At 34.2% G+C, this 12,208-nt stretch overlaps 1 protein-coding gene across 3 annotated transcripts; it reads left to right on the top strand.

Annotated features, from left to right (window-relative positions):
* The first annotated feature begins 4,521 nt into the window (after positions 1–4,521).
* On the top strand, positions 4,522–10,442 carry LOC114301903 (conserved oligomeric Golgi complex subunit 6). Of its 3 annotated transcripts, XM_082908754.1 has the most exons (8): positions 4,522–4,867; positions 5,437–6,244; positions 6,368–6,511; positions 6,612–6,695; positions 7,381–7,647; positions 7,733–8,017; positions 8,641–8,787; positions 9,846–10,442. In XM_082908754.1, the coding sequence occupies exons 3-8, from the start codon at positions 6,392–6,394 to the stop codon at positions 9,855–9,857; spliced, it is 915 nt and encodes a 304-aa protein (XP_082764880.1). In that variant the 5' UTR covers positions 4,522–4,867; positions 5,437–6,244; positions 6,368–6,391; the 3' UTR covers positions 9,858–10,442. The 3 variants fall into 3 exon arrangements, with proteins under 3 accessions (XP_082764880.1, XP_082764882.1, XP_082764881.1); XM_082908756.1 differs by lacking the exon at positions 6,368–6,511; XM_082908755.1 differs by lacking the exon at positions 6,612–6,695.
* The last annotated feature ends 1,766 nt before the right edge of the window (positions 10,443–12,208 follow it).

The raw sequence follows: 12,208 nt of genomic DNA, 5'->3' as shown, positions 1-12,208 counted from the left end.
GTTTCTTTTCTCACAGGAGTTGATTTTTTTCCGTCATTGCCAATCAACGATGGGATCATTCGAGAGCCTGAAAACAAAATAATGATGATTATTAAATTAATACATAGAGATACATATATAAATTCATATATATACTTGTATAGAGAAATTTTTAGGAGAAAAAAAATTATCCAAAAAAAAGTACAGGTAATGTGTAAGCAAAGAACGCGATTGTGCGAGGGACAGAGATCGAGAGAGAGATTGAGAGATTGAGAGAGAGGGAGACAGACAAAGACAGAGACAGAGATCGAGATCGAGATCGAGATCGAGATCGAGAAAGAGATGCTAAAACTATCTGTTGCAACTTACAATTCTCGTAACGAAAAACTTTTGAACTGTCCCAAGTGGACTTCTGGATCCTCATCGGCTGATGAAAGATGTATAAAGTGAACACATTACACATCCAAATGGACAATTTAACCTATTTTTCAGATAAGAGCACAAACCAGGTACATCAAAGAAATGTTCATGTGGTTTCCTTTGGCGCCACCATGCGAACCCAAATGCTGGTGCAGCAAAAAGTAAGGTAACACCAGCAGCTACACCTCCAGCAGTTGCTCCAGTAGCACTATTTCCACCTGAATTGGCAATGATTAAGCAAAAATTATAGCTCAACCATCTTTTTCAGATCAAAAAACACCAAAACTTGCACATTAAAGTTCCAATAAGAAACTATGCAATACTGGTTTGAGAACAATCTGACAAAATGTTTTGTTCTTTTCCCTCTTGATAAGCACAATGCAAAATATAACTCAATTTATAGCTCTTCCTAGACCAACCATTGGACCTCATACTTTAAATCCTATTAACTATTAGGTACTTCAAATAAAGCCAGTAGGCATTAACTCACACAACTTTTGGGCTTTTAGATAAAGATTCCTAGCCAGACTTACTACTGAAATAAACTTTGAAAAATCCAGTTGCAATGCCATCAAGTGCCCACAAGTCAAATCATTATTGGTACTTACGCTTAAGGAGATCCAAATCAGCTCAGCATATGATCAAAAGGTCATGATACAGTATAGTACAATCCTTGCATGCTTACAATTAGGCAAATTGATGCCTAAAATATGTGATTATATAGTAGATGATCATAAACTACCAAAATATTTGGAATAGAATGTAAAATTACCTCTATGTATGTAAAAATCTTTAATTATGACCTCTAAACTTGAGAAATTTATCGTGCCAAATTTTGCCAGTTTTTTAATTTTCTTTATCTTTTTATGAGATTTCTTTACTAAATAAGCAGTCATTTCTTCCAATATTTCATCAAGTGCATGTGTTCTGTTCTCACATTCTTTATTGGAGCTAGCTCCAGAAGTTCTTTGACAGATGATATCATCCCATGAACACTAAGCTTTGGAACAGCCAACCCAAAATCAAGGTAAACCTAAAGATTGAATGCATTGCTTTGTTAGAGAACTAGCAAGTTTAACATCAAAGATAGACATCCCAACGTATTGTTCATTGTAATCTTCAATATCTTACCTGAGAATAAACGGAGGCTAGATATGATGCTTCCTTTGAAAATGGGTAGGATGCATGTAAAAGTACTAAGCGGCACTTAGAGAATCTCTTGTCCTCAAGAAGGGTGTGGAGATGCAAGGGATTGGGGAGTCTTAAATCCAAATCTTTATCTCCAAAACTGATGCGAGGAACGAATGAACAAAAAAATGTAGTCAATAAAGAGTCGAAGTCAAACAAGCACTACAAAAAGAGAAAACAGATTTGCCTTAATTCTCTGTTTGATCTATCACAATAGGACAGGTGAAAAAGAAATAAGTTGATATCTTGAAACATCTAGCCCATACCAAACTTCTAAAAGCATTCCAAGTTATTATTTTCTTCTTCCAAATGTCTCAGCAATCAAGCGCATCAAATGAAACCACTTAACAATCATAAACGCATTACCCAGTGTGTATCTGCATTGGCAAATCATATTGTATGGCAACCTCCAAACTCTGCACGAAGAGATAGTCAATGAAGTTCTTATTTGTGATACGAACGGGGCTCCCAGCTGTAAAGGTAAAGACAGACTGATTAGAATATCCAGTGGTGAATACTTAAAACAATGAAAATCCATTCTACATTGTCCTAATACTCACCACTTAAAACTTCAACAAAATACTTAAAACTTCTACATTCTACATTGTCCTAATAATACCATCAACCACTTCATACTCAGGTTTTCCATTTATTGTAAACAAACTTACAATCACAAATCAGAACATGAAAATCCAAACTAGTTTCATGCAGCTAATACCAGGTATTGTAAACGACATGATAAAATGCAAGATGCACATATGAGGATTTCATATTAAAATTGGTTGGAAAAAAATTTACTGATCTTTTGAGAGAGATAATAAATGAATGCAAAAATTTTATGGGTAATCACAAGTTCTAAAATTTATCTGCATTTAGTCCAACAACAGGGGTCCACGTGATAGTTTCATTGTTAATATATGGTATCTTATTATGTAAATCAATAAATGCCTAATTATTGAAGGATGTTGGTGGATCAAATTGGAAGGGAGATTCCTCCAGGTATGACACACATGCTCACATGCATTTGTCTATGGACACATGCCCCTGTTTGGCAAACAAGTTTTAGCAGCTTTTTTGCCCTGTTAGACCAAAAGCCAATTTTGTTTGGCAAATGCTTTTCAGATGACAAACCCAAAAAGCTCAGTTTTTTTTTTTTAAAAAACAGAAGGCAGGCGCAAAAACAACTTTTTTAGTAGTTTGTCAAATGCATCAGTTTTTTTAGCAAATGCACCCCCCCAACCCCCCAAAAAAATAAATAAAAAAAAACAAACAAAAAAAAAAAAACAGCATCTGCCAAACACCTACATTCCTTTTTTCCTTTTTCTTGGCTGTCCATCATATGGGTTTTCAAATTACTATTACAACGTAATCATATCCATCAATGAGTGAGAATGTGAACATATGTTATAAAAAGTCCTTCCAATATCAAACTATTGAATTCTTGCTAAATTTTACTACTTAAATGTAAACATCAATTTTAAAGTTTTCGCAACACTGTTTGTACATTATTTCTTTAGTTCAACGTTTTAGGATTTTAACTTTTCAATTATAAAATGAACAATTTCTTCCTTCTTCAAACACTACCTTTTTTTCTCTCTATCTTTGCTTCTCTCTGCTTTAATTGATCACTTTTCTCTGGCTTGTTTTAAAGGTCCAATTATAGTGTTGTAGTGACAGATGTCCAAGCAGTAAATCAAAGAACACTTAAAATTTGATTTACTAGATCTGTGAAATTCTCCACTAGATTGCATCACAAGTTTAATATGCTTAAACGTCAAAATGAATGCTACCAGACTCGATACCAAGGTGTAAGAATTGGAAGTTAAGTATAAATGGTATAATTTCTACTGCGGTGAATGGGTTGATTTTGAAAAAGGTGAAGGTCAGGGAGATTTAATCTTCTAGGAAGGACAAGAAATTAACAGACTTCAATGTGCAATTAATTATGATGGTCATGTGTGCATATGAAAAAAAGGAATTGTCCATGACCACAAAACAAAAAATGGAAGCACATACGATTGTCCAAAAGTACTCTGACCAAAAATGCTTGGCATGCCTCCAAAACCACTTGTACCAACTATATTAAGGCACCAAAGAAAAAGGGGGGCAGGGGGAAATCAGCCATAAAAATATTGAAGATTTACAGAAAAGAGAGACAAAGCAAGAAATGATTATTAGGAGAGTTAGAAAGTAAGAAATGCCAAAATGAGATTCCAAAAAAAGGAAAAATAATGGACTAAAGAGAGACAAAGCATATATGATATTACCATGTTAGCAGATCGGAGAGAGAGAGAGAGAGAGAACAGTTCTAATCTTAGAGAGAGCAGATCTGCATCTCTTCATCGTTGAGCTTCTACTCATTGTTACCAACGATCCACATCCAACGCCAGCTACTTGTCCCGTACATGATTAGAGACACTAACAGCGCACTCGAAACCCTAGATAAATCGATTCACCATTGCTGCTGCTCAATTTGATGAAAGAGAAGAGCTTTCCACACAAGGACTAGAAATAAAGGAACAAAAACGAAAGGAGAAAACACAACAAAAGCAAAAAAAAGGTGGAAATCAACTAAATCGAGAGAAAGCAATTCCAAATCGTTTGTTTTAGCCATGAAATTTTATAGATCTTGTGTGAATGTAGCAAATCTATATCAGAAAACCCTAACCTTGAGCCCTAGATCGATTTAGATCATAGGGATTCGAACAATCATGGAGATATACGCTCAAATCACGAGTAGAACAAGATTTTTCAGATCAAACAACCACTACAAGAATTATAGAATTTAACGGCGTTTATTTAGCGACGTTTTTTTAAACACCACTGTTTCTAACCTTTAACGACATTTTTTAAACGTCACATTTTATTTTGATGAAAACGGTACCGTTTAAGGAATAGAAGTCGTTTTTTTAACGCCTTCACATGTATTACAGCAACGTTATTCCTCCGTGTCTCTTTTAGCTCTTTGAGAATCAGAACCCTTCTCTCACTCTCTTCAAGCCCTCATTTTGAATTGGGGAAACCTTCAGTCTCGGAGAAACCAATCCCTCAAATCTCTCACTCACTCGATCGCTCTCTCTCTCTCTCTCTCTCTCTCTCTCTCTAAACCCTTCAGTCTCAGAGATTAAGATTCAACCCTATTCAGCTCGGTTTCATCTCAGATCCAATCTCAGAGTGATTTCGATTTTGAAGTTCTCTCTCTCTCTCTCTCTCTCTCTCTCTCTCTCTCTCTCTCGATTTCGAAGCTCCATCGCCACCACCATCACCACCGTTGACTAAGGTGAGCACCATCGTCTACAATCTCAATTTCATATTCTCTCTCTCTAGCAAGCTTTTCCTTCCATCGATTCTTCTCCTAGGGTTTACATAAGTTTAAGATTTCAGATCCGAGATTTCTCATATGTTTCAGATCTGAGATTTGTCATTCAAAAATATGTTTGAGATTTGAAATTTCTTATTCAAAAAAACATGTTTAAGATCTGAGATTTCTCATTCAAAAATATATGTTTTATGATTTGAAATTTCTCATTCAAAAATAGTTGTTTGAGATTTGAAATTTCTCATTCGAGAATATGAGTCTTTCCTCATTAATATATATATATATATATATTTTTTTTTCATTTTTCATCTTCTTCTCATCTGTGTTTCACTCCAACCACCATCTCACCACTGTGCAGCCATCTCTGTGCACTCTGTCTTTCTCTGTGTGGCTATGTGTGTGGTGTGAGACAAGAGGCAAGTGGTATCATTGGAGATCTCTGGTATCATTTTTTAGATTTAATCTTTCATTAGATTGCGCATTTCATTAGATTTAATCTTTCTCTTAATAATGCCTATAAAATATTGCAGGTCCAGATGCCTCAATTGATGAAATAACAGATTTTTTATGTGCTGCTCAAATGGTAAAGGCAGCAGATTATCTACTACCTGATGATGATAAGTTTTTTATTTTTTATTTTAATTTTTTGTATTTCTTCCCCATAATGAAACATCAGGTTTTCAATTAACCCCTTTTCATGATAGGGGAATACATTTTTACGGCTTTTATAGTTTGTTTTTTAATTACTAATGCACCAGGATCCTTGTTTTTATTTTTATTTTTTTTGTTAATTCTGTTCATACTGCCATTAGTAAATTCTGTGCGTAATTGATCTTTTCTCAAATTTCACAGCCGAAGCCAAAGAGGAAATTTTTTGAGAGAGAATTCTGGAAAAGGAAAAAGCAAATGAGGTATGAGAAGAGGATGATGAGTGAGGATAGTGAGACTATTCGTCTTCCAAAACCAATGATCGGCTTTGGAGTTCCTATGGAATCATCTCAAACATTTCATAGAACCCTTCCAGAGGCAGCCATGGGGCCTCCCTACTTAATGCTATAATTTTTTTATAGTTAGTGGAACTTATAGTAACAGCATATTATAATTTTTTTTATAGTTAGTGGAACTTATAGTAACAGCATATTATATTTTTTTAAGCCCCCTAATTAATGCTATAATTTTGATAGTTAGTGGAACTTAGAAGAAAAGGTGTTGTAGAAGATCGCCAATCCCACTTCCTTTAGGCACTCTTGGATGGTCTTTTCTTGGCGAAACCATCTGCTTCATCTCCTGTGCTTACTCAGACCACCCTAAGACCTTCATGGACCGACGTCGTCACATGTATGTCTATGTTTGATAGAGTTTATTTGAGTTCTTTATTTTTTATTTTAAGAATCTATTTTAGATTGTTTAGACTTTTACTAATAGTTTAAATAAGTTTAAAAAAATTAATTATCTTTCCAGGGAAGGACTGCCGATTTCTTTGACATGCTCTTATTTGGTGCTACTGTTTTAACTGGGATTGTTCTCATTGAGGGGATGATACCTTACGTGTCTGAGTCATTTGCCAAGATAATATTTATGAGCAATTCATTGACATTCATGATGGTTAGTGTTTCTCTGTTTACATGTAAAACATTTCTAATTGATAAACCCTTTATGCATTAACTGTTTTGGAAAGCTTGTTACATTTTGCCCCATTTTACAGGTCGATGTTTGGAGCAAGCAAAATCCTTTTATCCACATGAGTTTCTGGGGTCTCTTTACTTTTACAGTAGCTTACCTTCCGTGGGTGAGTGATTTCAGCGAGTTACTAACATGATTTTGTCAAAGTAATAGTGCAATGGATGATTGAAATTGATCTGCATTTAATACATTCAATTTAATTGCTCATTTGCTCAATAAAGGTTGCACCATTTTTAACGCTTTTAGTGGATAATTATATTAACCAAATGTATATATTTAGCTGACGCTAATAGAACACTTTCTTTTTCAGCAATTCTTTCTTAATTTTCATTAACCCATATTGGCACTGCCAACTGCAGCAACCTTTGAAACTACTTTTACTGCATTATTTTGAAACCAATTGTAAGAGATACAAGGATCTCCAAAGCCCTTCTCTAGAATGGTACTTTGGTAAATGCAGTCATCAATTTTGCTTTAGAGGATGTTGTGTCTAGGTGTTTGAATCTAGTGGAGTCCTCTTTATTCTCCTCCACCAGAGGAGGTAATTTGTTGTTTTTCTTGGTGAGGCATTTATGTGGATAGTCTCTTGAAAAAGTGACAAAAAGGAATGGATATGATATGTGGGATGCCAATGTTATTCTGTAAAAGTATAGAAACAAACCCTGGCCCAAACTTAATTTTTGCCCCACTAGAAGAAGGTGCAAGATTCAAGTCTGATCTAGAGCACCAAAAAAGGGGGAATTATTGTGTAAGAATTACCTTATAGCATAATTCTGTCGCTTTTCTTGCAGGCATTGGCATCTGAAAGAGAACTTGTCCTTGCATTGCTAGATCCAGATGCAATGTTTGATTCTGGCCCAGCTGCACGCCGATTCTCCTCCAAAGGTTTAGAGAGTGATATAGGAAAAAATGAGACTGACTTGACGTTTGTTCTAGACAGGATTTTTGAAGGAGTTTGCCGGCCATTTAAAGTTAGAATTGAACAAGTTTTGCAGTCGCAACCTAGTATTATAATTTCATACAAACTTAGTAATACCCTGGAGTTTTACAGCTATACTGTGAGTTGAATGATAATCCATTTTTGGATGAATTAGTTGTCTTGTGAGTATTTCTTTGCTTGTTTAACAGTTTGTTCTCTTACAGATATCAGATTTGTTGGGGAGAGAAACAGCCCTTTGTAACACACTTTGGGCACTAAAAGATGCTTCTCAGAAAACATTCTTTGACATCCTGAAAACTCGAGAAGAGAAGCTGTTACGGTATCCACCCCTTGCTGCTGTTGATCTTTCCCCACCACCTGCAGTGAGGGAAGGAGTACCAGTACTACTTGAGATAATTGAGACGGATGATGGCATGATGGTTCCTGCTTCAGGAAAGAAGTCTGACTTTGATCCGGTGATATCTGCATTACTAGATCCTATTATTCAGGTGTCTTATGCTTTACATTTGATGATGTTTTTTCCCTTATAATTGACAGACCTGCTCCTAGTTGCTTCATTTTGAGTCAAATACAAAGTTCATAGGTGCTAGATATCCGCAAAATTTTGAGACAAATACAAAAATTTTACATTCTAATTATACGCAAATTTTATACCCACAGTATTTAACTTTTGGGTAAGTTACACTTTTCACATTCAGACATCTGAATTTCACTTCGCTCATTCATCTTCTAATTGTAGCAATTAAGTCCTTGGACTTAAACTCATGCTTCAATGTGGTGCTTCATCACTCATCATTTAAAATTTGGACGGAAAATTAGTATTAGTCAGTTTTGATTCAATAATATTGGGAGTGTTTAAGGCTATGGCCTCTTGGGTGTTTCTTCTCTCTCTCTCTCTCCCTTATTGTGTTCTACATCAATTTGGTAAACAGAGCTTCATCCTATTCCACCAATTTGATGTAAAAATTATTTTATTTATGTAAATGTGGATCAATTTATCGTCTTATCATGGGTCTCACATCAACTTGACTGCATCAATTGCTCTCTCTCTCTCTCTCTCTCTATATATATATATATATATGTAAGCTATGCATATTTCCAATTATTGCAGATATGTGAACAAGCAGCAGAAGCACACAAGTCCAAAGGAGCTATTCCTTCCTTTAGAAGAAATAGAACTACTTCTGACCCAAGCCAACTCAGTAAATCACCTGTTGATGCAATTTTGGCAAACAACAACACTTTAGCTACGTCTCAGGTTTGTATTTGCTTACGCCTTGTATTCTCACCTTGTTAGATCTCAGATTTCTCAATGCTTGTACTGGAATTTTGTTTACTTTATGTTGTGCTGCTTGTGAAAGTTGTTTGTACATTTATATTACATGATTAATAGTTAGACAAACTGATTGCTGGTCTAGAAACAGCTGTAGGTTCCAATTACACGTGGCGCATCAGACTTCAGTCTGCAAACTATATATGATTGGGTGACCTAAGCTGTTCTATTGAATTCTCTGGACTTTTTTTTGTCTCAATTTATCCCCCTTTTTTTACATTAAGCAGATCACTCATTTTTGTGAGACAGAAAATCTTGATTTTCCCATATAGTATGCGAAGTGCTGAATTATTCCAAACAATTCACAGTTAATCTCCCCTAGACTTTCTGTTCTTTCCTACTCTTCTTTGCTAGTTTAGAACCCAATAACATGATTTCGTATGAATTATTTTACCTGATAAACTAAGATCATAATAACTATCCTTAATAGTCCAAAGTAATGATGAACCATATTACATACGCAGTAATTATGTTCCCTAATCCTCATTAATATATTAGTAAGAGTAATAATTATGTTTCTAAACCCTTTAAAGATGTTACTTATACTAAAGAAGGTCCATATGTTCTGTTCAGATTGCTTTTCAAGTACTAGTGAAGGCATTGGTTAGCATAGATCCAGGTGATGACAATGACATTTTTATAAGTAAAAGTCACCTTGACAGATTTTGATTTTAAAGTGATAGGCTCACAACTCAACGCGTTATTCTATATAATTTTTCGTATGTATTTTTTTATTCACTACCCATTAGCTCTTAGGACCATTGAATTTAGAAATAGGAAATTCAATTATGCTCTTTGGTTTGTGAAATACTTCTCTATGCAAAAGTTTGATTGTGGCTACTTTAGGTTAGGGTTTTAGCCTCATTATCAGCCCTAAAATTGGGGCAACGATAATGAATCAACTGTTTTATAGTGCCAATGTAATGGACATTAGCTCTTGAAAATTGAAAATAGTGAGGAATCTTAATAAATTTTACTTGCAGGTCAAGGTGTGATGTGTGTTCTTTGTATTTTGTGCTTTGTATCCCATTCAACCCTGCTAGGGCCCAATGACTAAACATGTGGCAGCTATACTCACTCGGGAGAAGCAAGTGAAGAGTTTGACAGGGATGATAATACTTTGACACTTATAAAACCATCTCCTATGCCTTCAAAGGATATTCAAAGTCCACTTGCAGTCGGATCAGTACACGGTGGAAACAACGGGGTATCGAACGGTGATTTGGAAGAAGACAAGACAGAATAATTTGAAACCCAACTCTATTTGATTGTGAGAAGCTATTTAACTCTGAATGATCATCATGATGGATATGAAGTTGCTACTCGTAGAATTTATGTGAGAGGAGAGGGAAAAAGCCATTTGAGGGAATATGATGAAGCTTTTTTTATTTGTTCTTGTTCTTTTACTTTTCCCCCCCTCTAATTCCTTTTATCTTGTTTAATTGGATTATAGCGTATTGTATGGTTCCAAATGTATCATCTGTTGCATATAGTGTAGGCTCATCTTTGGATATAGTTGGAAGACAAGTGGTATTTTTAATATTATAAACCATATTAGTGTGCTTTCGATTCCTTTTTAATTTTTTTGGGTAAATTATACTTCTTGACCATTTTGATTTTAATTGATGTATTTAAAGGCTGAATTGTTTCTATTCTTAGGTATGCAATGCATTGTTTCTTATTTTTAATTTTGTTTTCAAGCTTAGTTTATTTATTATTTTAATAATCATCAATTATTAGTTCTTGATAATTGTTTGACAGGTATTTTTTTTTTGTTCAATCATATAAAATTAGCACAATATAAAAATTAAAAAAAAGGCCATGGCGGCATTTAAAAAAGGTCATTATATCCCACTCCAACGGCTAGATTTTTAAAATGTATAAATGTTTATGACGGCGTTTTCAAAAACGTCGCTAAATGTCATAGTGATATCACAGTACAACTAGGGTAGGACATTTGGCGGCGTTTATAACCTATACTAATATAATGACGTTTTTCAAACGCCATAAAGTTATAGCGACGGCCGCGTCGTCGGCGTTTGGTACTAAACGTCACAAAAAGAATTAGCGACGTTTTTTAGTACTTTTAGCAGCATTTTTTAAACGCCGCTAAAAGTGGATTTTCCAGCAGTGAACTGAAGAATTGATGGAGATCAAAGATCCAACGCCTCGAAGATCTGATGCCTCGATTTCTCTCTCTTCCTGAAGTCACGCCTCGGTTCAATCTGAATAAAAGAATGTCATAGCCTTGAGTTGAGCCACTGTTTAAAAGAAATAACCGGGGCACAAAACGAGAGATGGTTTAGTTTAATTTTTTTGAAATTTGAAAATTCTGGACAGATTTCACGACGTTTTTGAAAAACGTCATAGAAAAAAATGTCGCTGTATGTCCTTTTTCTTGTAGTGTACCCAACACGAACTACTCTAAATTAATAGGTCTACATTTTCAATTTTATTTTCACAACCCAATCTATTAATTCATGATTCTCAAATTCTCACAAGAAACTCATCCCTTTTTAAACTATTAATTCATGATTCTCAAATTCTCACAAGAAACTCATCCCTTTTTAAACTATTATTAGCAGCAAAAAACACAAATTTTAAAACTAATATATCCATAAAAATTTCATCCACAACTTGTCAAATAATAAATTGAACCAATAGAAATCTTGTCAATTTGAAGGCGGAAGCAAAATTTGACCTTACTTTTAAATATGGGCCCTTTTCTTACAACGTATTTTAGACCTTTCAAAGTCCATTTGTTAGACCCTATTAGGAGACCCTTTTTTGTTTTCATTTAAAAAAAAAAAACACTATTCTTAATCAAGAGCCCCATCAATTTGTCCACATGAATAATTTTTGGGGATTTACTCACCAATCCCATTGGCCAAACTTATTAATCTATAAATCTTGATCATTTTTTTTTTATCTATTAATATTCTTAAAAAGTGTTATAACAAAATAAACATTTCTCATCCCATTAGCCAAACTTATTAACCTATAGATCTTGATCATTTTTTTTTTATCTAGTAATATTGTCAAAAAGTGTTAGAAACAAAATAAGTATTTTCAAATTTATTGATATATTAAAAAAAAGTGTCCAAGACTTTCAAATATTTAAGCTCATCACATAGAATTGACTCATAATTTACCGACAATTTTTTTTATGGATACTAACACTATTACTAAAAGTGCAAGAGATCATATATTATAATTAATTTTCAAAAATTAATAATACTTAGACATCTAATGATATTTGAATACATTTATCTAAGTTTTAGACAATCGGATCTCATTTTAGAGTTTTTTTTTTTTTTTTGAGATAATGTTAGTATGTTAGTATAAT

Source organism: Camellia sinensis, chromosome 15 (assembly GCF_055761805.1).
Source record: "Camellia sinensis isolate YWXY chromosome 15, ASM5576180v1, whole genome shotgun sequence".
Lineage (NCBI taxonomy): Eukaryota > Viridiplantae > Streptophyta > Magnoliopsida > Ericales > Theaceae > Camellia > Camellia sinensis.
The sequence above is the reverse complement of the archived record's forward strand: the minus strand, read 5'-3'. Positions and strand labels throughout refer to the sequence as shown.

What these genes read in the sequence shown, in the direction of transcription:
- LOC114301903 (XM_082908754.1), top strand. Translation starts at nt 6,392, where the DNA reads ATGCTCTTATTTGGTGCTACTGTTTTAACTGGGATTGTTCTCATTGAG. An exon ending in CAGTAGCTTACCTTCCGTGG is followed by an intron (nt 6,696 to 7,380) that starts GTGAGTGATTTC and finishes CTTTTCTTGCAG; the next exon opens with GCATTGGCATCTGAAAGAGA. An exon ending in TGGAGTTTTACAGCTATACT is followed by an intron (nt 7,648 to 7,732) that starts GTGAGTTGAATG and finishes GTTCTCTTACAG; the next exon opens with ATATCAGATTTGTTGGGGAG.